The sequence below is a fragment of the Ranitomeya variabilis genome, chromosome 3 (genome assembly GCF_051348905.1).
Source record: "Ranitomeya variabilis isolate aRanVar5 chromosome 3, aRanVar5.hap1, whole genome shotgun sequence".
Lineage (NCBI taxonomy): Eukaryota > Metazoa > Chordata > Amphibia > Anura > Dendrobatidae > Ranitomeya > Ranitomeya variabilis.
In genome coordinates this window covers 481,032,623-481,059,354 of record NC_135234.1, presented here as the reverse complement: position 1 = coordinate 481,059,354, position 26,732 = coordinate 481,032,623, and the positions used below count along the sequence as shown (strand labels likewise).

General features: G+C 47.4%; 1 protein-coding gene across 2 annotated transcripts in view; it reads right to left on the bottom strand.

Moving 5' to 3' along the window:
• MSL3 (MSL complex subunit 3) overlaps positions 1–19,702 on the bottom strand; it is a 61,521-nt gene extending 41,819 nt beyond the window's left edge. Inside the window, exons 1-6 of one of the 2 annotated variants that reach the window (XM_077296702.1) lie at positions 19,475–19,702; positions 18,394–18,476; positions 11,326–11,421; positions 10,713–10,813; positions 9,052–9,140; positions 8,318–8,440 (exon numbers count right to left, since the gene is read on the bottom strand). In XM_077296702.1, coding sequence (XP_077152817.1) covers positions 8,318–8,440; positions 9,052–9,140; positions 10,713–10,813; positions 11,326–11,421; positions 18,394–18,476; positions 19,475–19,573 — 591 coding nt within the window. In that variant the 5' untranslated portion in view covers positions 19,574–19,702. Of the gene's footprint in view, positions 1–8,317; positions 8,441–9,051; positions 9,141–10,712; positions 10,814–11,308; positions 11,422–18,393; positions 18,477–19,474 lie in introns of both variants that reach the window. The other variant, XM_077296703.1, reaches the window with a different exon arrangement.
• Positions 19,703–26,732: the final 7,030 nt, after the last annotated feature.

Genomic DNA, 26,732 nt, shown 5'->3' with positions numbered 1-26,732 from the left:
CTGTAGGTTTCCTGTCCCTGAAGGGCGGATCCCCTCTCTCCCGTTGTGCTGTCATGGCGACTGAATAAATGACCTGCTGGGAGAAACCTGCTTGAGTTAGGATCCAGGTTTCAACAGCCAAGCCGTTAAACGTAGGGCCCCTGAGCTCTGATGGTAGATCGGTCCTTGGAGCAGCAGATCTGGGCGGTCTGGTAACCGCCAGGGAATGTCGGATACGAGATGAACGAGTTCTGCATACCATGCGTGACGTGGCCAATCCGGGGCGATAAGGATCACCGGAACCCCCTCCATCTTGATTTTTCGGATCACCTTCGGCAACAGAGGAAGTGGAGGGAACACGTACGGGAATCGGAACCGGTGCCATGGGAATATCAGTGCATCCACCCCGGCGGCCCGGGGATCCCGAGAACGCGCTATAAAGTTGGGGACTTTGGCGTTCAGCCTGGACGCCATCAGATCCACGTCCGGAGTTCCCCAGCGAAGGCAGATTTGATGAAAAACTTCTGGATGGAGTTCCCACTCTCCCGAGGCAAGACCCTGACGGCTGAGAAAGTCCGCCGCCCAGTTCTCGACACCCGGAATGTGCACCACGGAAATGGTGGAGTGGTTGTCCTCGGCCCAACGGAGAATGTGAGAGACCTCCTGCATCACCGCCCTGCTGCGGGTACCCCCCTGATGGTTTATGTACGCCACAGCTGTGACGTTGTCCGACTGTATTCGGACTGGGTGACCCGCGAGCAGGGAGTAAAGAGATCTCAGGGCAAACCTGATAGCACGGATCTCCAGAATGTTTATGGGAAGTTTCGACTCCCGAATCGACCAACGCCCCTGGACAGTGTGGTGGAGAAACACCACTCCCCAACCGAGGAGTATGGCGTCTCTGGTCACCACCTGCCAATGGATCGGGAGAAAAGATCTCCCCTGGTTGAGAGATGATTCCAAAGTCCACCACGTGAGCGCTTGCCTGGTCCGTGGGGACAGAGGACATGGCCGGTCGAGTGTAAAGGGACTCCTGTCCCAATTGTCCAATAGAGCTTGTTGTAAGGGACGGAGATGCAGTTGGGCGAAGGGAATTGCTTCCATTGAGGCCACCATCTTCCCCAGGATCTTCATGGCAAACCGAATGGACAGCGGGCAAGGGCGAGAAAGCGTCCGTGCTCCCTGTTGAAGCGCTTGGGCCTTGGACCGAGGGAGAAAGACCAGCCCCCTGGACGTGTCCAGGATCATGCCTAGGAAAGAGATCCTTCGAGCTGGAACAGGGGAGGACTTGTCCAAGTTGATTAACTAACCCAGGCGCGAAAGGGAATCCAACGTAATGCGGACACTTGCCTCGCAGGCATGAAAAGATGGACCTTTTACCAGAAGGTCGTCTAAGTATGGCAACACGACCACTCCTCAGGAGTTTAGAATGGCCATGACAGCCGCCATGACCTTCGTGAATACCCTGGGTGCTGTGGCAAGACCGAAGGGTAAGGCCGTGAATTGAAAATGGTCCTCTTGGATGGCAAAACGGAGGAACTTTTGATGTGGCGGGAAGATTGGGATGTGAAGGTAAGCATCTTTGATGTCTATTGATGCCAGGAACTCACCTCTTTCCAACGAGATGACCGACCGGAGGGATTCCATCCGGAAATGCCGTACTTTTACGTGCTTGTTTAGGTGCTTCAAGTCCAAGATGGGGCGCACTGTCCCGTCCTTCTTTGGCACGACGAAGAGGTTTGAGTAAAAACCTCTGAATCTCTCGTGTTCCGGAACCGGAATGATGACCCCGTTTTGCGGAGGGAATCGATGGCGCAGTGAAGAGCGCGAGACTGAGCGCTCGAACTTGGGAGACGAGAGGGAAAAAACAGAGCTGGAGGGGAGGCAGAGAATTCTATTTCGTAACCAGAAGACACCAGGTCTCTGACCCATTCGTCGTGGATGACGGAAAGCCAGACGTGTCGAAAAAGAAGCAGGTGTCCGCCTACCTCGGTGGTGTCGACTGGAATTCTCCCCGAGTCATTGGGAAGGAAATCTGGAAGGTCTAGAACCTCTGGTTCTGGGTTGTCTAGGTTTACCCTGCCAGGACTGGTTCGGTCTGTAAGAAGGCCGAGAATCTCTGCGTGTAGACCGTTCTGATCTGGACGATGCTGTGGGGTTGGACCAGAAAAAGCCACCGCGAAAGGGGCGAAAACGAAAATGCTGCTGGCGCTGAAAAGCAGCTTTTGGCCTGTGTTGGGGGAGAAACTTGCTTTTTCCCCCTGTAGCATCGGAAATAAGTTGGTCCAATCTTTCTCCAAATAGGCGTCCGCCCTGAAAAGGGAGAGAAATCAGAGACTTTTTTTGAGGAGGAATCCGCACGCCACTCTCCAAGCCAGATAGCTCTCCTGATGGTGACGGCGTTTGAAGCCGCGGTTGCCGCACATTCTGCTGCGTCTAAAGATGCGTACATCACATAATCTGCTGCCATAGCAATTTGTTTGGCGAGGTCCGCCGCTTCAGACGGAAGAGCGTGGTCCTGAATGGAATGTGCAAGAGCCTCTGCCCAGAAAACCATTGCTTTGGCGACCCATGCCGCAGCGAAGGAAGGAGATAGGGAGGAACCTGAGGCTTCATACACTGAGCGCGCCAGGAAATCTAACTGGCGTTCTGTGGGATTTTTGATTGATGCCCCGTCAGGTACTGATAACAGCGTTTTGGTAGCCAGACGCGATACCGGAGGATCTACCAGCGGTGGTTCCGTCCAATCCCTAACCAGATCTGAGGAAAAGGGATATTTAGATTCCAGGACCTTTTTACCCGTAAAGCGTTTATCCGGTCGCTCCCTGTGCCTCCGAACTATCTCTAGAAAATCTGGATGGGAGGCGAACACCTTATGGGATCGCTTGTTTCTAGTGAAGGAAACTGCGTGATCCGGAGCTGAATTAGAGCCATCATTAATCTTTAGCGCATGATTGACAGCCTCAATGAGGGAGTCAACAGTTGATCGGAACTCCGGGGAATCCGGGTCCATGGACGCCTCAGACTCATACTCAGTCGTGATCGCTTCTAGCCCCTGGGGAGGGTGAGCGAGAAGTGGAGCTACTCGAGACTGAATGGCGTGGTGAATGATCAGGAGAGGTAGTGCGGATCCATTTTGTGGATGTCCGAACCTCCTGCGGGTGAGAGCGGCCCCTGCTGGCCGATTATTCCCCTGTTGTAGAGGGGTCTCTTAACCCAGGAAAACGAACACCCCACTCCCCAGAGGGGTCATGAAGGGATTCAATCGCATTAGCTAGCGAAACCACGGATTGGGACAGTGACGTGGCCCACTCAGGGGGGCTAGGAACACTGGGGTCGGTAGCGGCGGAGGGCTCCTGGGCACATTGGGCATCACAGGCTGGGCAGAGCGGGGAGCTTTGAGGCCTGGGGAGAGGAGCCTGGCAGGTGGTACAAGCAGAGAAAAGGGTTGTATGTACCTTAGTGATCTTTTTACCCCTTGACTGGGACATGTTGTACCCCAATGTAAAGAACAAAGCTGCTATGAGGAAGCTGAGGGGTAACGCTGCAGGGAAGCAGTTAGTGCCGTCTCCTTACCCGGTCCTGTGCCCCGCAATAGCTGAGTGGAGAAGGGAAGAGATCCTCCGTGGGGAAGAGAAAACCGGCCGGCGCTACGTGTTGCAGAAGGAAGATGGCTGCCGAGACTCTGATGTGTAGTCTCGCAGGGAGCGAGAAGCGCCAGAAGCGTGGGCGGGGCCGTAGGAATGATGCGTGGAGTGGGCGGAGCCTACCGGAGTGCGGCCTAGACAAGGCCGAAGCCGGGGACTAAATTTCTGGCCTCGGCCGGCGCGCACCCGCGGACCACAGGGAAAAGAATCGTGGCGCTACGGTAAGGATCCTGCCGCTAAGGAGCCCCCCAAAAAGTGACCGCCATAAGAAAAAACCAACCCCCTAGACGATACACAGCGGCAGGGGCGCACGCTGCCTGCACTTACCCCAATAAAGGTGCCCGGGGTAAATAGGACGGTGCAGGGTTGGGGGAGCCTCCATCCACATGAAAGGGGGGTGGAGAGGAACCGTCCGCCTCCTTCCATCATCCGCTTTTTCAGTGGTGATGCAGTGGGGGCTGCATGGACGCCACAGTGGAAGAGTGCCTCTGTACAGCCGAGGGTGAAACCTGGTGGGCCGGGCAGATGTCCGTCAATAAAGGCCTGGCTGCAGAAGAGGATACTGGAGGAAACAACAGTGCTCGTCTGTAAGTACGGGGGAGATCGGTGCCCTTGAAGGGGCCCGTCGCCCAAAAAAGGGTCAGCGCAGGCAGTGGCATCCCACATCGCAGGAGAGGATACGGAGAGGTAAAACTCCCGTGCTCGCCTGTTGTTGGTTCGGGGAGATCGGAACATGAAAGAATCCGTCGCCCCTTCGTCCGGATATAAAAAGGTTTAAATCCAGTGTGCCTCCTACGGACACTAAGCTTGAACTGGGTCTCTGGAAGCCAGCATGAGGGTGTATACTGCAGGGGAGGAGCTACCCTTTTTTGTCTCAACTTAGTGTCAGCCTCCTAGTGACAGCAGCATAACACCCATGGTCCTGTGTCCCCCAATGTGGCGAAGGAGAAATAATCTTTTTTGAAATTTGTCCCTCATACCTTGAAATAGTCCTGGGGGCAGGTCTTCCCTCCCCCCCCAATCCAGACGCACCACAGCCGTCACTCATGGCCTCTTGGCGCTGGGCGCCGCCTCCTCCGTATTATTCAATTGTCCCGGCGCCTGTGCAGTCATCTTATGCCTTGGCCATGCGCAGTTAGCGCTGCCCGTCCACTGACATCATTTGATATCTTGATTACTGCGCCTGTGTGGACGCTCGGCCCGAGATCCCGCCCCGCAGTCTCTTCTGATTTATTCACACTGCGGGGCTGGGATTCTTGGGCATGCACAGTATTTATCTCCGGCTCTCCCAAATCTCCCTCCGCCTTCCTCATACTGTGCAGCGTCAGAGGAATCGTCAGATATAGTCAGATTTTTGTTAGGCAGAATGAACAAAAACCAGCTATTCATGAATTTCTTTTGGGTGGGGCGTTTATACTGTTCCGCGTGTGCTAAAATTGATAAAGCACTTTTATTCTTCGGGTCAGTACGATTACAGCGATACCTCATTTATACCGTATTATTTTTTTATGTTTTGGCGCTTTTATACAATAAAAACTATTTTATAGAAAAAATTATTTTTGCATCGCTTTATTCTGAGGATTATAACTTTTTTATTTTTTCGTTAACGACGCTGTATGGAGGCTCGTTTTTTGCGGGACAAGATGATGTTTTCGGCGGTACAATTATTTTTATATCAGTCTATTTGATCACGTGTTATTCCACTTTTTGTTTGGCGGTATGATAATAAAGAGTTGTTTTTTGCCTAGTTTTTTTTTTACGGTGTTCACTGAAGGGGTTAACTAGTGGGACAGTTTTATAGGTCGGGTCGTTATGGACGAGGCGATATTAAATATGTTTACTTTTATTTACATAAAAATGTATTTATTGGAACTATTTTTTTTTTTTATTTAGGATTTTTTTTTTTGTTACTTTGTCCCAGTGTGGGACATCACAGTATAGTGTCAGATCGCTGATCTGACACTTTGCAATGCACTGTGTCAGATCAGTGATTTGACAGGCACTGCAGGAGGCTTGCTGGCGCCTGCTCTGAGTAAACGCTTGCAAGCCACCCTCCCTGCAGGACCTGGAAGGAGCCCCGCGGCCATCTTGGATCTGGGGCCTGCAGGCAAGAGGACAGAGGAGACGCTCGGAGCAACGCGATCACATTGCGTTGTTCCGAGGGTTTCAGGAAAGCACGCAGGGAGCCCCCTCCCTGCGCGATGCTTCCCTATGCCGCCGGAACGCTGTGATCATGACTGCAGTGTTCCGGGGGTTAATGTGCCAGGAGCGGTCCATGAACGGCCGCCCTCCACCACGCCCCCCACCCGTGAGCGCAGCTGATCGCGTTAGATGTACTATCCTGTCGGTGGTCATACGGGCCCATACCACCTTGACGGGATAGTATGTCTAATGTCAGAAAGGGGTTCAAAATATGAAAAAAGTAATAAAAAAAAAAAATAATAAAAAATAATAATATATGTGTTCAAATCACCCCCCTTTCGCCCCATTCAAAATAAAAAGGAATTAACCTGATCGCTAAACGCCGTAGCGAGAAAAAGTCAAAATGCCAGAAATACGTTTTTTGGTTGCCACGACATTACATTAAAATGCAGTAACGGGCGATCAAAAGAACATATCTGCACCAAAATGGTATCATTAAAAATGTAAGCTCGGCACTCAAAAAATAAGCCCTCACCCGACCCCAGATCACGAAAAATGGAGACGCTACGGGTAAATGGCGCAAATTTTTTTTTTTTTTTAAATCAAAGTTTGTAAGTTTTTTTCACCACTGTGATAAAAAAAAAAAGAGAACCTAGACATGTTTGGTGTCTTTGAACTTGTAATGACCTGGAGAATCACAATGGCAGGTCAGTTTTAGCATTTGGTGAACTTAGTAAAAAAGTTAAAACAAAAACACAAGTTTTCTAGTACATGACATGGTAAAACCAATGGTGTCATTCAAAAGTACAACTCGTCCCGCAAAAAAAAAAAAAAGAAGTTATGACTCTGGGAAGGAGGGAAGTGAAAAACGAAAACGCAAAACCGAAATAAGCTCTGGGGGTTAAGGGGTTAAAGTGAGAAAAAAAATATATGTAAATAAAAAAATATAAGTAGAATTATGTTTGGAATGTTGGTTCGGCCCTCCCCGACTGTTACAGCATATAATGTGGCCTTTTGAAAAATTGCCCACACCTGGTCTACACTCACCTCTCACAGCAGGGCCATTCCAGCGATGTTGATGCCGCTGTTCCCAGAGAATGAAATGACATTGTTGTGTCACATGCCCATTGAAGTCTTATTTTGTCAGTATGATTGTCTGCAACGACAGAAAATTGATCAGCTGCAGCTAAAAAGCAGCATTCTGACACGTCGTTAGTGTGGGAACAGTGGCGTCAACATTGCAGAGATGGAGCTGCTGTGGAAGGACAGAGTAGACTTATTTTATATGGTCTCCTTAACTTAGTTACGATTGTCCAGCAGTCAATTAAAAAAAAAAAAAAAATTCTCCCACTTGTGTAAACCAGTTACCCTGGGTCATCGGCGCGGTACAGCATCCCAACCTAGTCACCCTTAGGCCAGGTTCACATTGCGTTAGCAGGCTGCTGTTATCGGCACTTGCGTTATGTCAGCGCGCTAGAGCAGATAGAGCTAGCAGATGCTCTACCTGTGCTAGCGGTGACGGACCCGGAAACGCTGCAGCCCGCGTCCCAGGGTCCGTCACTCAATGACGGCACATCGCTAGCGCACGCCCATTGTGGACGTGCGCTAGCGATGCGTCTGACATAGGACTTAATGGCGGCGTTAACGGACTGCGTTACACCGCGTTATAAAGCAGTCCTTCTAAAGGACGCCTATAATGCAATGTGAACCCAGCCTTACAAACACAGCTACTCTGAATGACCACACCACAACCTGAGATATCAGCACAGGAAACATTGAAATCCCACAAATACTCTTCTAGGTCCAGACACAGGAGAAGCCTCACCAAGCTTACCACACACACACAATCTCTCCCATGCTAGACCAGAGAGCGCCACTCCTGCTCACTATTAGAACAGGACATGTAGAGCATTTTAGAAACGTCTGTTCTGATGTCAGAATGTGGAGTGATTAATCAAGAGAGAATGGGCGGGTTACAAAGAATGACGGACTATGCAAAACAGCCCGATGGCTCTGGGTAGAAAGTTTTAGACAAAAGGAGGCAAAGTTTCAATTTCTAACTATGGCAGAATGACGAAGCATACAGCTTAGCCATGAAAACAGTTATCATCAATCAACTGAGTTGACTGCATGAGCATTGCATGAAATTAATAGCCGATTTATGGATGTCAAGTTCCCTTTAAGATGGAGTACATTTTTGCTAGAGTTTATGCCACTTTGTTGCACCGATTACAGCAAATGAGCACAACACCTAAAAAAAGGACTAATAAAAAAAAAAAAAAAAAAGTTTTCCCCCTCAATCATCCAGCCCCAACCTACAGACACCAGATGACATGCAGCATGGAGCTCATCTACTTGAGAGGCATGGCAGAATTTCTAGAGGAAATAACCATACCAACCATGAGATGTCAAACAGTAGATTTCTTCCATATTATAAGAGAACTCTGCATATTATCAGTGTCACCCAGTTTCAGGACAGTACCACCACCATGGTGCCCACAATAAGTGACAATACCAGGACTGAGCGGCCAAAGAACGAGAGACCTTACCCGTTTGCGCTTGTTTATGTAATAACAATCTTCTTCCAGCTTCTTCTTGAGAATTTCAGGTATTTCTATTACAATGTTTTTTTCTTCCATGTCTCGTTTTGAGAGAATCTCTTGTTCTTCTTTCTATAAAAGAAGGAAATCAAGTAGCCCATCCAAAAACGAAGAACAAAATCAAACCGATAATGTAAGAATTCCTAAATAGTGTACGGCCATTTAGGCTTGGTTTACATTCATACAGCGAAAGAGGATTTAGCCTGAAATCACTGGAGTCACCTTGTACTCTCTGGCTTCTGCTCTAGCGGCGTCCATCTTTAACTGGCATCAAATTAACTGTACCAAGTTAGTTATTTATATATAAATAAGGGCCTTTATATTGATATACTATGTTCAAGATACGTGCAGTTTGAAACCTTTAATTCCTATGATCCAATAATGGCCACATTCTGACTAGACTTGCATGGCCTCACTCAATGCGCAAGGCTGGAAAAAGACTAGTCGGAATGTGGCCACAGTATGCATATTGGATACTTGCGGTCACGAGCAAGAAAAGTGGAAGAATTCTCATGATACACGATGTGATGATTCACAAGTCTGCAGCCGCAGAGTGACTGCTTGTAGATTAAGCCCAGACAATTCCTTGAATAACACTTTTTCTAAAGCTGGGGTCGGAGTTACTACATAGCCGATTTCCTTGCATCCCTTGGCGCTTGTTTCCACATGTCGGCTAGACTTACCATTTCTGCCTTTTCTTCAAAATCACTTTCCTCGCTTTTTATTTCCTCATCCGTCCCGTCCTCGCTGTCCTCTGATGAACTGCTCAGTGCTATGGGATAAATATAGTGCGGCTGGTTACCGTAAATGTTTGTGTTCTACATACTTTCATCTTTTAGCACCGCACAAAAGAACAAACATTTACATCTCCGCACTCAAGAAGCGGTTTACATTCAGCATAAACTATCACAAAAATAGCACAAGAAGAACGGAGCAGATGATAAATTTAGATCTGCAGCACAGAAAACAAGATAAGTCAGAACTTAAGTGCGTGTCACACGACTGCTTCATCCAGAACAACCTATGGCCTCCATTTTCTGGCTCTTGAAATCTTAACGCTGCATGCTAGTATTACATTTTAGGCAAAACTTAAGTCAGGACTTACGCCAACATACAGCTGGAAGTTGTTACAACGTATCACTCTATTCAACTGTGCACAAGCCAAAAACCAGAAGCACAAATCTGTGCACACCATTATTTTTTTTCTCTTCACCACACATTTTAACCGCTTCCTAAAGTAGTCAATTTCAGTTTTTGCGTTTTTGTTTTTTCAACCTCTTCAAATTATTTTTCTGCCTGCAGACATGGGGGGGGACTCGTATACTGCAGGACAAGTTGGACTTTTTAATGACACATAAATGTACAGAAAAATGAAAAAAAGTTGAGTATTTTTTATGGCGTACATCTTGTAGTAATAAATGACTTGGCAATAGGATTCTGCTTGTCAATATGATGACGTCAAACCAAACAATTGTTGTTGTTTTTTAATTATTTTAGTGGTAAAAAAAAAAAAAAAAAAAAAAAAAAAAGGGTTGTATCGACGTTTTCTGAGACCCATTACATTTTTAGATTTTGGATGATGGAAATGAGTGGGGAATAAATTTTTTTGCGGGCAAGATAGCATTTTTATTGTTACCATTTTGGGATAGATTTAATATTGTGATCACTTGATACAGCATTGATACAAAACTTTGGCGTTCATGAATCCCCCCCCCCCCCCCCCCCTTCGTTTGCGGCGTTTACAGATCGGGTTAATTTTTAGACTTTCCTAGATCTGACTTTTCTGAACAATAAAATGCCATGTGATTTTATTATCTTGAATTGGATAAAGCTGGGCGATTTGAACTTTATTTTTACTTTTTGCTGTACTTGTTCGTCCCTTTAAAGGTGACTTGTAGCTTATTCATGCACTGAGACCAGCTCTGACACATGGTAAGGTTTTTAACATTAGACAGTGTAGGACCGTCCCGATCAGTCACCTCGTCAACGGTGGGATGGCTTTTATGCTATTTTTGATCACAAACAGTATTACTAAGAACTCTTATTTAAATGCACTTTTGCTTTTTTACTTATTTAGTTACAGCAGGCTTTTTGCTCATTTTGTTTCTTGTATGTTTTATGGCCAGTGTGAGCATGCGTTGTGTGTTGCATGTATACCAACTCAAACTACACTACATCATAAGGTAAAATAGAGGAGATCATTCAAAAGTACAACCTTTCCCACAAGACAAAAACGGTAGTTTTAACAAAAAAAAAAATTAAAATGGCCCTTGGAAAAAGGGAAGGAAAAAAACCAAAGAGCAGAACGTGACCTAACGAATCTGACTTTTGAAATAACACTTACAGTGATCCTCATTGTCCTCCTTCTCATTAGTTGGAAGACTTTTTAAAACAGAGTCGACCCCAGGCAAGCGGCACCGTCTCTTCTTTCTTCCTTTCCTCCTCCTGAAATCACAGAAGCCAATGCAGTAGATTTAGCGTATATTGCTTAGTACTGTAGACATGGGAGTCAGAGAAGACCGCATAGAGCAGTGATGGGACGCTCGCACTTACTGATCATTGCATATTCAGAGGTTACAGGTCATTCCGGGCCGGTACTGCCTCGGCCTAGCTTACTCCTTCCATTGCAGGACAGCACAAACTCATTTTATCAAATGCCGGTTTTTACAAGTATAAGAATAATTAGATAAACTGCAACCAACATGTACACCCTCAGAAAAGTTAGATTGTCAGTCACTTACCAAGCTTATACTAGTAGCAAGAAGCACATATACTAATATTAGTGCAATAGGACAGTTATCCAGAGAAGCATGGAGCGGACCCCAGACATTATTAGAAGGTTAACGAATAGTTCCCATTAAACAGAGTAAAATAAGAGGGAGAAGTAAGAAACAAGAGAAAAACCTAGGGTATGCAAATGTAGCAGCAGTAGGTGTCTACCTAGAGAGGTTCCTTACATGCGGGCCACGGCTTTCCTTGCCAGCTTTCTTTGCAATCGCCTGTTTTCGTCAGTATCACGAAGAACATGGTCTTCTGCTGCCCATCTATCCCAGCTAAAAAGGTATCAGAAACAGATCAAACAAGTACGGTACATACATTACTATTACACAATGGTCTGGCAAGACCTTGAATAAGACATTCTTAACCCTTTTACCACCCTGAGTGTTTCAGTTTTCCTTTTTCGCTCCACTCTTTCCAGAGCTATAACTTTTTAGTTTTTCTGTCAATATGGCTGTGTGAGGGCTTGTTTTCTTTTTATGGGACGAGTAGTAATTTTGAACGACACCATTGGTTTTACCATAAAGTATACTAGAAAACGGGAAAAAAAATTCCAAGTGCGGTGAAATTGCAAAAAAAAGTGCAATCCCACGGTTGTTTTTTTTTTTTACCATGTTCACTGTATGCTAAAACTTACCTGCTATTGTGATTCTCCAGGTCTCTACAAGTTCACAGAAACGGGAAAATGCTCCGATTCAGATCTCGGCAACGCTGCCCCAGAAGGCAACGGCAACGCCACCCTGCATGTCACCTGTCCCAAAATGCCAGCGGAGCCCCTCCACACCACAGAGCAGCACCACCGCACCATTCTGGGATGGGATTTCCTGGAGGCCACCGCACCAGCCTGGACCACCGAACAACCCCTGTGACCACTCCTCAACCTGTGCCGAAACCCCTCCCCGGTAAGCTGAATTCGGACTGTAAGACGGACCCCCATTTGACACTTTTTCACCATTTTCCTTCTGAAAATTTGGGGTGTGTTATGGTCTGGTACGTCTTATAGTCTGAAAAATAAGATAAGTTCTTTTTTACTTAAAAGGGAACCTGTTACCCCCAAAATTGAAGATGAGCTAAGCCCACCAGCATCAGGGGCTTATCTACAGCATTCTGGAATGCTGTAGATGAGCCCCTGATGTATCCTGAAAGATGAGAAAAAGAGGTTAGATTATACTCACCGAGGGGCGGTCCCGGTCTGGTTATGGTCCGATGGGCGTCGCGGTCCGGTCCCTCCCATCTTCTTATGATGACGTCCTCTTCTTGTAGTCACGCTCCGGCGCAGGCACACTGTGTCTGCCCTGTTGAGGGCAGAGCAAAGTACTGCAGTGCGTAGGCGCCGGGAAAGGTCAGAGAGGCCCACGCCTGCGCACTGCAGTACTTTGCAGACAAAGTACGCCTGCGCCGGAGCTGTGGCGTGAAGACCAGAAGAGGACGTCATCGTAAGAAGATGGGAGGCCCCGGACCGGACCGCGACGCCCATCGGACCACCCGCGTGAGTATAATCTAGCCTCTTTTTTTCTTATCTTTCAGGATACTACATCGGGGACTTATCTACAGCATTACAGAATGCTGTAGAAAAGCCCGATGCCGGTGGCCTTAGCTCACCTTCGATTTTGGGGGTGACAGGTTCCCTTTAAGTGGTAAAAAAAAAAAAAAAAAATATCCAAAGTTTGTCAGGGGGGAAAAAAAGGCACAATTTTCCAAGACCCCTTGAGTCTCCATTTTTTAGAATCTGTAGCAGGGTGAAGAGTTATTTTTTTTTCGCACATCGAGCTGACGTTTTTATAGATAACATTTGTGACAGATATGATATTTTGACTGCCCGTTATTGCAATTGCATTTATTTTATTTTTTTTACATGCTTTGATAGTCTCCTTAAGAGATGAAGCTGCGATCTTCTAATCGCTCGTACTACACATGGCACTGCTATTTGTAGCAAAAATAGTCATCTGCTAGGAGCGCCAGACGCGGGGCGATGCTCATAGCAGTTCAGCAATGACAACCACAGGGGTCTCCTGCAAACCCTGGGTTGTCATGCCAATCCATCAGCGCCCTGCGATCATGTGACAGGGGCACCGAAGGGCAGAGGCAATTACAAGCATCCAGTTTGCGCAAGTTAAATTCCACTGTCAGATTGAAAGCATTTAACACGTTAACAGCCGTGGGTGGAGCGACTTTACACCCGCTGCTGTTAAGGACACGTCAGCTGATCAGATGTCATGTCCCGGAAAAAGAGGGGGAAGGTGACTTATGGCGTACCTACACGTTAAAGGGGTTTTTCCAGGACACTTACCACACATTGTGGGTCTATAAACTAACAGACAGGCAGTTACTAGCTACCGGCCTGTTGTAGCCGGCACAGAACGGTCATTGATAGAGATTAGCTGCTCCATGCTCTTCCGGGCTGCTCTGTTGATGGGACCTGACTGCCAATGTCATGCTGCTTCCCAGCTAGGCAGTAGTGAAGCAATTGTTAATCATTATGACGTTGGTAGTCTGGCCTTGTCAAGATCTCTATGACCACTCGCTCTGTTGGCAGAATTATCACACACACTTTAAGAACAAATTTCTTTAAAAGGAAATGTCACTATGAATACGTTCCAAAATAGCTTTAATTAGCAAATACATTTCCTATAAAAGGTAATCACAGTAATACATAAAACTGGCCACCGTCTTGTTATACCAACAGAAATCAGGGAAAATGTTACTAGGACAGATTCGGGTAAGCATTTGTAGTAGAAGCCTCAGCCCTTTCTGTCTAGGAAGAGGTGCTCCCAGGAAGTATTCAGTATTCTGAGCTAAGGCCGGGGTCACAGTTGCGAGTGTGATGCGAGAAACTTGTGCGAGTCTCTCACATCAATGCCTGGAACTGCCGCTGGCACTCAGGACCGGAGTGTGTGGTGGCATGTATTTCTATGCAGCCACATGCTCCGGTCCCGAGTGCCGGGTATTGATGTGTGAGACTCGCGTGAGTTTCTCGCATCACACTCGAAATTGTGACCCCGGCCTAATACAGGAAATACCAGGGGTGTGCAGAGAAGAGGCTGCTCACACTGCTGTCTATCTGATCTAATACTGAAGATAGAGGTGCTCGAGTAAGAAGAGGCTGCTCACACTGCTGTCCAGCTGATCTAAGGGTATGTGCACACGTTGCGGATTTCTTGCAGAAATTTCCTGAAGAAAACCGGAAATTTTCTGCAAGAAATCCGCATTTTTTTTTTTTGCGTTTTTTTTCCGTTTTTTTTGCGGTTTTTTTGCATTCTGCAAGCGTAATTAGCTTGCAGAATGCTAAAGTTTTCCAAGCGATCTGTAGCATCGCTTGGAAAACTGACTGACAGGTTGGTCACACTTGTCAAACATAGCGTTTGACAAGTGTGACCAACTTTTTACTATAGATGCAGCTTATGCAGCATCTATAGTAAAAGAGAGAATGTTTAAAAATAATAAAAAAAATAAAAAAATGCTTATACTCACCCAGACATCTCCTCACCGGCGTCCGTTCCTCTTCCTATAGCTGGTCTGTGCGCACAGGACCTTCCGTGACGTCACGGTCACATGACCGCTCACGACCAATCACAGGACAGTGACGTCATCGGCAAGGTCCTTCACCGCACATCAGCTACAGGAACCGAAGCGGCAGCATGCAGTGGAGGCGGGAAGACATCGAGGGTGAGTATAGGACTGTTTTTTATTTTAATTCTTATTTTTTGACCACTTATATGGTGCCCAGTGCGTGGAGGAGAGTCTCCTCTCCTCCACCCTGGGTACCAACCGCACATTATCTGCTTACTTCCCGCATGGTGTGCACAGCCCCGTGCGGGAAGTAAGCAGATCAATGGACCCCTAGGTGTGCGGAATCCCCTGCAATTCCGCATTTTAATGAACATGTTGCTTTTTTTTTCCGCGATGCGATTTTTTCACGGAAAAAAAGGCTACATTTGCACAAAAAATGCGGAATACACTTAAAATAATAGGAGGCATATGTAAGCGTTTTTTTCGCGTTTTTATCACGTTTTTATAGCGAAAAAACGCGAAAAATACTTAACGTGTGCACATGGCCTTGTACTGAAGATAGAGGTGCTCGAGTAAGAGGAGGCTGCTCACACTGCTGTCTATCTTATCTAATACTGAAGATAGAGGTGCTCGAGTAAGAGGAGGCTGCTCACACTGCTGTCTATCTTATCTAATACTGAAGATAGAGGTGCTCGAGTAAGAGGCTGCTCACACTGCTGTCTATCTGATCTAATACTGAAGATAGAGGTGCTCGAGTAAGAGGCTGCTCACACTGCTGTCTATCTGATCTAATACTGAAGATAGAGGTGCTCGAGTAAGAGGCTGCTCACACTGCTGTCTAGCTGATCTAATACTGAAGATAGAGGTGCTCAAAGAAGACGCTGCTCACACTGCTGTCCATCTGACCTAATACTGAAGATAGAGGTGCTCGAGTAAGAGGCTGTTCACACTGCTGTCCACCCTACCATTCTGAAGTCAGATTGGCTGCTGTGACCCAGAGATTGCTAGCTTTGCTCACAGGCACCTGAGAAATAGAGATCCTAGAGCAGGCTTCTCACAGTGTAATAAAACTGTGGCCACTTTAATATATTTATTACCTCCCTGGTTGGAACAACATTGAATTGATAAGATATTTTTGAATGTCTGACATTTCCTCTTTTCCTGTACTTCTGGAGAATGATAACCATTTCCATAACCATGTCGGTTACCATAACTGTTCATCAGTGGATATACAGTACAGACCAAAAGTTTGGACACACCTTCTCATTTAAAGATTTTTCTGTATTTTTCTGACTATGAAAATTGTACATTCACACTGAAGGCATCAAAACTATGAATTAACACATGTGGAATTATATACTTAAAAAAAGTGTGAAACAACTGAAATTGTGTCTTATATTCTAGGTTCCGCAAAGTAGCCACCTTTTGCTTTGATAACTGCTTTGCACACTCTGGGCATTCTCTTGATGAGCTTCAAGAGGTAGTCACCGGGAATGGTTTTCACTTCACATGTGTGCCCTGTCAGGTTTCATAAGTGGGATTTCTTGGCTTATAAATGGGGTTGGGACCATCAGTTGTGTTGTGCAGAAGTCTGGTGGATACACAGCTGATAGTCCTACTGAATAGACTGTTAGAATTTGTATTATAGCAAGAAAATAGCAGCTGAGTAAAGAAAAACGAGTGACCATCATTACTTTAAGAAATGAAGGTCAGTCAGTCCGAAAAATTGGGAAAACTTTGAAAGTATCCCCAAGTGCAGCGGCAAAAACCATCAAGCGCTACAAAGAAACTGGCTCACATGAGGACCGCCCCAGGAAAGGAAGACCAAGAGTCACCTCTGCTTCTGAGGATAAGTTTATCCGATTCACCAGCCTCAGAATACGCAGGTTAACAGCACCTCAGATTAGAGACCAGGTCAATGCCACACAGAGTTCTAGCAGCAGACACATCTCTACAACAACTGTTAAGAGGAGACTTTGTGCAGCAGGCCTTCATGGTAAAATAGCTGCTAGGAAACCACTGCTAAGGACAGACAACAAGCAGAAGAGACTTGTTTGGGCTAAAGAACACAAGGAATGGACATTAGACCAGTGGAAATCTGTGCTTTGGTCTGATGAGTCCAAATTTGAGATCTTTGGTTCCAACCACCGTGTCTTTGTGCGAGGCAGAAAAGGTGAACAGATGGACTCTACATGCCTGGTTCCCACCGTGAAGCATGGAGGAGGAGGTGTGATGGTGTGGGGGTGCTTTGCTGGTGACACTGTTGGGGATTTATTCATTACTGAAGGCATACTGAACCAGCATGGCTACCACAACATCTTGCAGCGGCATGCTATTCCGTCCGGTTTGTGTTTAGTTGGACCATCATTTATTTTTCAACAGGACAATGACCCCAAACACACCTCCAGGCTGTGTAAGGGCTATTTGACCATGAAGGAGAGTGATGGGTTACTACGCCAGATGACCTGGCTTCCACAGTCACCAGACCTGAACCCAATTGAGATGGTTTGGGGTGAGCTGGACCGCAGAGTCAAGGCAAAAAGGGCCAACAAGTGCTAAGCATCTCTGGGAACTCCTGAAAGATTGTTGGAAGACCATTCCCAGTGACTACCTCTTGAAGCTCATCAAGAGAATGCCAAGAGTGTGCAAAGCAGTCATCAAAGCAAAAGGTGGATACTTTGAAGAACCTAGAATATAAGACATAATTTCAGTTGTTTCACACTTTTTTGTTAAGTATATAATTCCACATGTGTTAATTCATAGTTTTGATGCCTTCAGTTTTAAATGTACAATTTTCATAGTCATGAAAATACAGAAAAATCTTTAAATGAGAAGGTGTGTCCAAACTTTTGGTCTGTACTGTAGGTCAGGAATCTAATCTCCATTAATAGAACTATAATCATTCACTTAAGGCTACTTTCACACTAGCGTCATGCACTGCGTCGCTATGCGTCGTTTTGTAGAAAAAACGCATCCTGCAAAAGTGCTTGCAGGATGCGTTTTTTTCTCTATTGACTTGCATTAGCGACGCAGTGCCACACGTTGCAACCGTCGCGCGATGGTTGCGTCGGACCGTCGCCACCAAAAAACGTTGCTTGTAACGTTTTTTGGTGCGTCGTTCCCGTCTTTTCCGACCGCGCATGTGCGGCCGGAACTCCGCCCCCTCCTCCCCGCACCTCACAATGGGGCAGCGGATGCGTTGAAAAACCAGCATCCGCTGCCCCCGTTGTGCGGCGCATTCACTGCTAGCGTCGGTACGTTGCAACGACGCAATTCGTCGTGCGTCGTCCGACGCTAGTGTGGAAGTAGCCTTACCTACCGAGTGCCATCACCTCTAGCAGGCGAATTATTTACAGGGACATGTCAAAATGTATTAATGGGCTATCTAGCCAGCTCAGTAAAATGTGGTGCAAGTTTTTAAAATTGGCCAGAAACTGATAAAGTTGCACAATTGTACTTGCATAGGGGGCATTGTAATCCCCACCAACAGCAAATGTCCAGGAAAGAGGAAAGTTTGATTTCCATGTCCCATTCTGGCAGGAGACAAGCGGCCATCTGTGGCAACAGCTTATCCCTATTCCTAGCTGAGACAAGCATGCATGTTTATGATGGAGTCAGGCGGCTGGCTAGATTGGCCATTTGGTGTGTGTGGCCAGCCTTGTTTGTGTGCTTCTACGCATACTAGAATACAACGCTACTTCTCCCACAGCCGCCATACTGCATAATATGTGACTTACCTTCTATTCCAACCATTAAAATGGATCAGATACTCGGGATTTTTTCTACCTTTGTCATCCTTACTGACGAGAATATCAACAACCTACAAAAGAGGAAGTCGTGAATAAAGGTGGAGAGCAATTTATATATAAAAATACACTGTGCAGAGGCGGCTGTCAGTCGGTGCGAGTTACCGCTGCAGCTCAGTGGGGCCCGAGCGGCGACTGAAAGCTGCTGGAGGAGTGCGGACCATTCCCTCCTCGGAGAATACCATTGCCCCATATCTCAGGGTTAGGAGCATTAGGGGACATGACAGATTCCCTTTAAGTGTGTAAAAGCCCCAAATGGCCAGTGTGACAATGTGCAAGAGTTCGATATATTCATTTTAATACAAACTGCGATCTGAGAAAAGAAACACATGTAACCAAAGCTCGAGATAAGCATGATCTGATCACAGAAGGTGGCAAACATGCCAGAGGGGGCACGCAGTCGCCCCAGCATGTCACCAGCCAGGGGCGTAATGATCGCAGTCACACCCTCTGTGACCGGGGGTCCGCCGAGGACAATTACACCTGGATGTGGCACAGACTCGCCGGGTCCCTGCACTGCAATACGCGGCACTGGCCAATCAGAGGCTGGCATCAGATGTTGGCTTGCCGGCGACACGTAGCGGATGGCAGTGAGGTCATGTGCTGCCCGTACCGGCATGCCGGAGTCAGCTACAGAAAAGGGTGAGCGGAGCGGGCAAATAACGGACGGGGCATTATACCAGCAGTCACAGGGAGCCGCCATGGGTGGGTTCTGGGTTGGGCACACTCGGTCTGTGATTGGCTCATCACCCCTGCTGCCCACTGGAGCGGCCCCTGTACCCCCCTCCGGTCTATGGCAGCACATGTAGGAACCATCACTGATGCCAGTGTGTAAGAAGCAGGGCAGGTGTCCATGGCAACCAATGAAACCGTCACCACTGCGGTAACCGCCGGCACAGGTAGTGCCATGGCTCTGCTCTCCCCTCCCGTACACACGCTAGTGATGACGTCACCCATGCCCGCAGCCCCCCAGCAGAGCCCACCGCTGGACGCCCCCACATACTGCGCGCACCTTGGCATCGTACAACACTTTCGCCTTGGTCGGGTCTGGTTCAAAGCAGAGAACTTTCTCCCCTTTTTGGAACTTAAATTTCATTCCCCGCGAGTTCATTTGTTCATCATGGCGAAAAGCAGGAAGCGAAACTCCCGCAGCGGCCTGAGCGCTGCACAGAGCACGGGGGCACAGGAAGACACCGCCATTCGGGGCCGCAGAAGCCACGCCTTCTCTAGCACTGCTAGCCAACCGTAAAGGCACGAGGTGGTGCTTGTAGGAATACAGCCAATTACACGCAGCTGAGGGTGGAGCCAGACCGCAATTGGCCTATCGGAATGAGGGGCGTGTCAACAGGCACCATTGCGTCACGGCCACGTGATCCGCGTGTTCCATAAATAGTGTTGAAAACTCTGTGTACTAGTAGTAGGCGCATGCGCTGCAATTATTACGTAGGTGCTGAGAGGTCCCCGGCAATATGCGCTCCTGCTGCCTCAGTGGTAATGGCACTAGTGTATGGAAAGCGCGCAATATTAGGGGTGTGACGTGGGACCACACGGAATCTGGTGGCTGTCACTGCGGTAAAGCTGTGGGGAGTTGCTTTGAAAGGAGTGAAATCTGGACACTTGCATCATGAAGGACGGACCGTGGCTGTGAAGTCAGCGCCTACTAATAAGCCAGTGGTGAAAATCACAGCAAAATCCGATTCCACCTACTGACTGGCAGATTCACATTGATAAAGTCAGGAAAAGTGGAAGTAGTAGCCGCAAAGATTATTGCCATCATTTCTGCAGTGCTTCAGTAGCATGGACTGAGATGGCGCCATCAGTAGGGATATCAGTAGGGATGGCAGAGAGTTCACTGTGCTGGTCTGATTGCGATTGCCGAATTTGCCGTTCAAGTCAATGGGAGGCAAAAACAAACACAACACCTTGTAATGGCCCCAAATTCTGCCAAAACACATCAAATGACGGACAGACACCAGGAAAGTGGCCTCAATTCACCACCGTGCAAATTGTATGAAACAGCAGCAATCAGCCAGGCAGGAGGTATCGGGTCTGGGACAGCATTTACAGTTAGGCCGGTGTCACACTGGCGAGTTTTACGGACGTATGAGCGCAGAAAATAACCTGTAAAATATGCATAACACACGGCCCAATGATTCTCTATGGCCCAGCTCCTATTAGCCGTGTTTTACGGATCCGTATTATACGGTCTTCTACGGCCGTACAAAATCGCAGCATGCTGCGTTTGTCACCGTATTGGGCAAAAAAATCACCAATGAAAATCTATGGGGGCGAGAAAAATACAGATTACACACGGACCAGCAGTGTGACTTGCGAGAAATACGCAGCGGTGTTCTATAGAAAAGCCGGTAATTCAATTGCCGGCTTTTCATTTCTCCTTCACAAACCCGACAGGATATGAGACATGGTTTACATACAGTAAACCATCTCATATCCCCCTTTTTTTTGCATATTCCACACTACTAATGTTAGTAGTGTGTATGTGCAAAATTTGGGCACTGTAGCTTGTAAAATAAAGGGTTAAATCGCGGAAAAAACTGGCGTGGGCTCCCGCGAATTTTCTCCGCCAGAGTGGTAAAGCCAGTGACTGAGGGCAGATATTAATAGCCTAGAGAGGGTCCATGGTTATTGGCCCCCCCTGGCTACAAACATCTGCCCCCAGCCACCCCAGAAAAGGCACATCTGGAAGATGCACCTATTCTGGCACTTGGCCACTCTCTTCCCATTCCCGTGTAGCGGTGGGATATGGGGTAATGAAGGGTTAATGTCACCTTGCTATTGTAAGGTGACATTAAGCCAGATTAATAATGGAGAGGCGTCAATTATGACACCTATCCATTATTAATCCAATAGTACGATATGGTTAATAAAACACACACATTATTTAAAAGTATTTTAATGAAATAAAGACACAGGTTGTTGTAATATTTTATTATACAGGTAATCCACCTGATGACCCTCGTTCTGTAACAAAGGAAAAATAAAAAAAAAACAATATCTCATACCTTCCGACGCTCAGGTCAAGTCCCACAAAGTAAATCCATCTGAAGGGGTTAAATCATTTTACAGCCAGGAGCTGTGCTAAAGCAGTGCTCGTAGCTGTAAAACCCCCGGGAATGAATGGATTGCAGGGGAATGATCTGTAGTTACCCTGAGTTGCGGTGAGGCGCCCTCTGCTGGATGTCCTCATATGAACTCGAGCGTGGGAACTTTTACCAGGCTCCAGTTCATGAGGACATCCAGCAGAGGGTGCCTCACCGCAACTCTAGGTAACTACAGGTCATTCCCCTGCATTCCATTCATTCCCGGGTGTTTTACAGCCACGAACACTGCTTTAGCACAGCTCCTGGCTGTAAAATGATTTAACCCCTTCAGATGGATTTACTTTGTGGGACTTGACCTGAGCGTCGGAAGGTATGAGATATTGTTGTTTTTTTATTTTTCCTTTGTTACAGAACGAGGGTCATCAGGTGGATTACCAGTATAATAAAATATTACAACAACCTGTGTCTTTATTTCATTAAAATACTTTTAAATAATGTGTGTGTTTTATTAACCATTTCGTACTATTGGATTAATAATGGATAGGTGTCATAATTGACGCCTCTCCATTATTAATCTGGCTTAATGTCACCTTACAATAGCAAGGTGACATTAACCCTTTATTACCCCATATCCCGCCGCTACACGGGACTGGGAAGAGAGTGGCCAAGTGCCAGAATAGGCGCATCTTCCAGATGTGCCTTTTCTGGGGTGGCTGGGGGCAGATGTTTGTAGCCAGGGGGGACCAATAACCATGGACCCTCTCTAGGCTATTAATATCTGCTCTCAGTCACTGGCTTTACCACTCTGGTGGAGAAAATTGCGCGGGAGCCCACGCCAATTTTTTCCACCATTTAACCCTTTATTTTACAAGCTAGAGTGCCCTAACAGTAGTATGGAATATGCAAAAAAAAGGGGATATGAGATGGTTTACTGTATGTAAACCATGTCTCATATCCTGTCGGGTTTGTGAAGGAGAAAGAAAAAGACGTCAATTGAATTACTGGCTTTTCACATATCTCGCGCTGAATTAAATATAAATACAGAATATATATATATATATATATGTGTGTGTCTCAATGACATATATATATACATACTGTATATATGTTTTAACGAACATTTGAGCACATAAATCCATTAGATGTTGGTTTTGCAAGCCTGCGAGAAAATATCGCAGTACGGATGCCATACGGATTACATACGGAGGATGCCATGCGCAAAGTACGCTGACACACCCTGCCTACGGATGACATACGGATCACTATTTTTGGAACATTTCTGCGTATTACGGCCGTAAAATACGGACCGTATTTTCATACGCTGAGTGTGACGCCGGCCTAAGAAGAGGTGGGTGAGGTATCAGTTTAGGCCTCCTTTGCTGGGAGCCCTGATACCACATGCAACACCTCTACCTGCTTTCACACTGAGCCACACTCAGGTGGCACAAATATCAGTTTCGTAGACTATCATTGTCTGAAAAATTTAAGGATAGTAACACCGGTAGTTGAGTCCAAGGAAGTGGAGGGCCTGACTGTCTCGGATGCCTACTGCTACAGGTAACACACATGAATGAGTCTCAACCAGGAGTATACACATTATCAAAAAATTGTGGCAGACACTACCAAAGTGGCATCAATTTCACCACAGTAGAAATAGTATAACACGCCCAACTCAACAGATGGACACCCAACCAGGAGTGTTCACATTTCCAAAAATTAAAGGGAACCTGTCACCCCCCCCCCCCCCCCCAGGCGTTTGTAACTAAAAGAGCCATCTTGTGCAGCACTAATGCCGCATTTTGACATGGTGGCTCTTTTAGTTCCGTTTAGTTTCTTTTGTTCCTGGCACCGCTGAAATAATCGTTTTTGAAATTTGTCCCTCATACCTTGAAATCGCCATGGGGCAGGTCTTTCCCCCTAATCCAGACACCTCACAGCCGTCACTCATGGTCTGCGCGCCGGGCAACGCTTCCTCTTCCTTCATTAGCGTTCCCGGCACCTGCGCTGTTATTTTTTGGGGGGAGCATGCGCAGTTGCGCTGCCCTTCGAGCTTGCAGTGCAGGCGCCGGGGACGCTAATGAAGGAAGAGGAGGCGGCGCGCAGAGACCATGAGTGACGGCTGTGGTGTGTCTGGATTAGGGGGAAAGACCTCCCCCGTGGCGATTTCAAGGTATGAGGGACAAATTTCAAAAACGATTATTTCAGCAGTGCCAAGAACAAGAACTAAAAGAGCCACCTTGTCAGAATGCAGCATTAGTGCAGCAAAAGGTGGCTCTTTTAGTTACAAACGCCTGGGGGTGGGGTGACAGGTTCCCTTTAAGGCCTGACACCTCTGCAGTGGCATCAATTTCACAAGATTAGAAACGTTATAATAGGGCCGACACATCTTCCACTACACCCAAGTCAGCAGATGTAGCCCCATACAGTGCTGCACAAATGCTGATTATGGCCCCATAAGATGCTCCATAGACACATTTGCCCTGTATAATGCTCCAAAAATGCTGATTATGGCCCCATAAGATGCTCCATAGAGATATTTGCCCCATATAATGCTGCACATGGCCTAATAAGATGCTACATACAGATATTTGCCCCATATAATGCTGCACATGGCCCCATACAGATATTGCCCCATATAATGCTGCACATGGCCCCATAAGATGCTCCATTCAGATATTTGCCCCATATAATGCTGCACATGGCCCCATAAGATGCTCCATACAGATATTTGCCCCATATAATGTTGCACATGGCCCCATAAGATGCTCCATACAGATATTTGCCCCATAAAATGCTGCACATGGCCACATAAGATGCTCCATACAGATATTTGCCCCATATAACGCTGCACATGGCCCCATAAGATGCTCCATACAAATATTTGCACCTGTGAGGCAGTGACCCCTGTTACAGCTAGGGGGCGCTGTATGTGCTCTGCAGAATGTGCATGGAAGCGTAGTGAGGCCATGAGGGCGTACTACAGACACAGGTGTGGCTGTAATTAGAATAGTGAAGCAGTGACTGATTAAAAAGCCCTGTAGTAGTGGGGGAGGTGTGTCAGTGTGTTCTTGGAAGTAGACAGGGCAGTTGTCTGCAGAGTTCTCTCTGTGTGGAGCAACACAGAGGCTAAAGGAACCAGAGAGACTGACACCCTGCGTCTTGGGCTGTCTTATGTGTACCCAGCTGCACTCCAGAGGATAAAGAGTGCAGTGCGCTGAGTGAGCACAGAGACTTGTTACCGGCCTGCGGTCACCCAGGGAAACTGGACAGAGGGAAGTTCGGCCTGTGTATTGACTGCATCATATAGCCATGCATTATTAATGGACAGTATGAAGAAGCTGTATACTATAGTGACTGTGTGAAGTAACACAATAAAAGAACGTTTTGTTTTGAACCTGCTTGGGTCACTGCCATTTCACTTTGTACGGTCCTACCGCTGCATCACATATGGTGGAAAGAGTGCGGGCCATGTGAACTGAGGCACACCCAAAGTGTGCTGCATGTCAGTGATTAAGCCTGCAAAGCTACAGTTTAAGCCAGCTGATAAAATGGAGGAGCTTGTGAAGCAGTTTGCCTGCTCACAGCAGCAGCAAGAGGCGCTGCAGTTGCAGCGGCAACAGTTGGAACTACAAAAGCAGCAACAGCAGCAGATTACTGAATTGTTGATGCAGCAGTTCGCGGCTATGCGAGAGGCAGGTCCAACAGGGACAGCATTCCGGTCTGAGGCTCGGTACAAGGTCCGGTCAGCGCTGAGGAAGATGGAGCCTGAGGATGACATGGAGGCTTTTCTCACCATCTTTGAACATACTGCGGAGCGGGAGAGCTTCCCGGTGACTCAGTGGGCTGAGGTGGTGTCCAATTTCCTGACGGGAGATGCCCAGAAAGCCTTCATAGAACTCAGTCGGGACGATGCCCTGGACTATGGGAAGCTGAAAGGTGAGATCCTTGCTAGACTGGGGGTTAATACATATGTGCGGGCCCAATGGGTGTTCCAGTGTTCCTTTTCCGAGACTCGCCCTGCCCGATCTCAGGTGCATGACTTGCTGCAACTGGTTAAAAAATGGCTTTAGCTTGAAACATTAACCCCGTTCCAGAGAGGGTGGTGGTTGACCGCCTGGTGAGGGCTCTGCCAGCAGCCATACAGCATTGGGTGGGACAAGGGGACCCAGGCACTCTGGATGAAGTGGTGGGACTGGTAGAGCGATATACAGCCACTCAGGACTTTATACGGGACACTGCTCCATTTCGGCTGTCACGTAAGGTTTCCCCAGCCCAGGAGCCAGGGAAAACTAAATTGGCTCCGGGGCACAGTCGTGCCACAGCGATCAGGTGTTGGCGCTGCCAAGGGCCTGGCCATGTGGCTGCTAACTGCCCGTTGGTGTCTGAACCCATGGACTGCAGGTATGGTCGCCGTATTTCTATGTATGCCCAGCCAGTCGGTACCAACACTACAGGCACCGCCGATAGCGAACCCCAGCTGTGCCAGGTACTTGTGAATGGATTCCGAACAGAGACTCTCCTGGACACGGGGAGTAAATTGACTCTGGTTCATCATTCCCTTGTTGCTGGGGACAACAACAACGGACAGAAAGTGGAGGTGATGGGTATCTATGGGGAAATCCAGGAGTACCCGAACGCGGAGGTCAATGTTTCTACACCATGTGGAGACATTAGACATGTGGTGGGTGTGGCAAAGATCCTTTCCTATGGGACTGTGTTGGGAAGAGATTTTCCCCTGTTTTGGTCCCTGTGGGAGACCAGGGTAAACCCTCTCATGGAAAAAGTTATACCGGGTGCAGAACCCAAAGATATTGAAATACCTGCCATAGGGGTCACCAACCTAGGGACAGAGTGTAATCCCGATAGGCTCCCCCTAGAGGTTGTGGCAGTAGAGGTCGCAGGGACCCCATTGAACCCTGAGCTGGAGGTGTTCCCTGGTAAGGTTGGGACAGCTCAGATCCAGGGTCCCTTTCGGAGACGCAGGTATGAGAAGAGCCGAGAGTGTATGATCGTAGAGGCTACTGGGGACGTGCGCACGAGGAACCCTCTGGCACCGGTCAAGGATGGGGCCGGGGGTCAGGGTAAATTAGATAGAGCGCTCGCTAGACAGCAGTGTCAGGAGGCTCCGGTTTGGGTGCGGCGTAGTACAGATATATGCTCAGAGTTGCCAGGGTGGTCCGTGGCATTTCAGAGTGATATAGTTTCTGA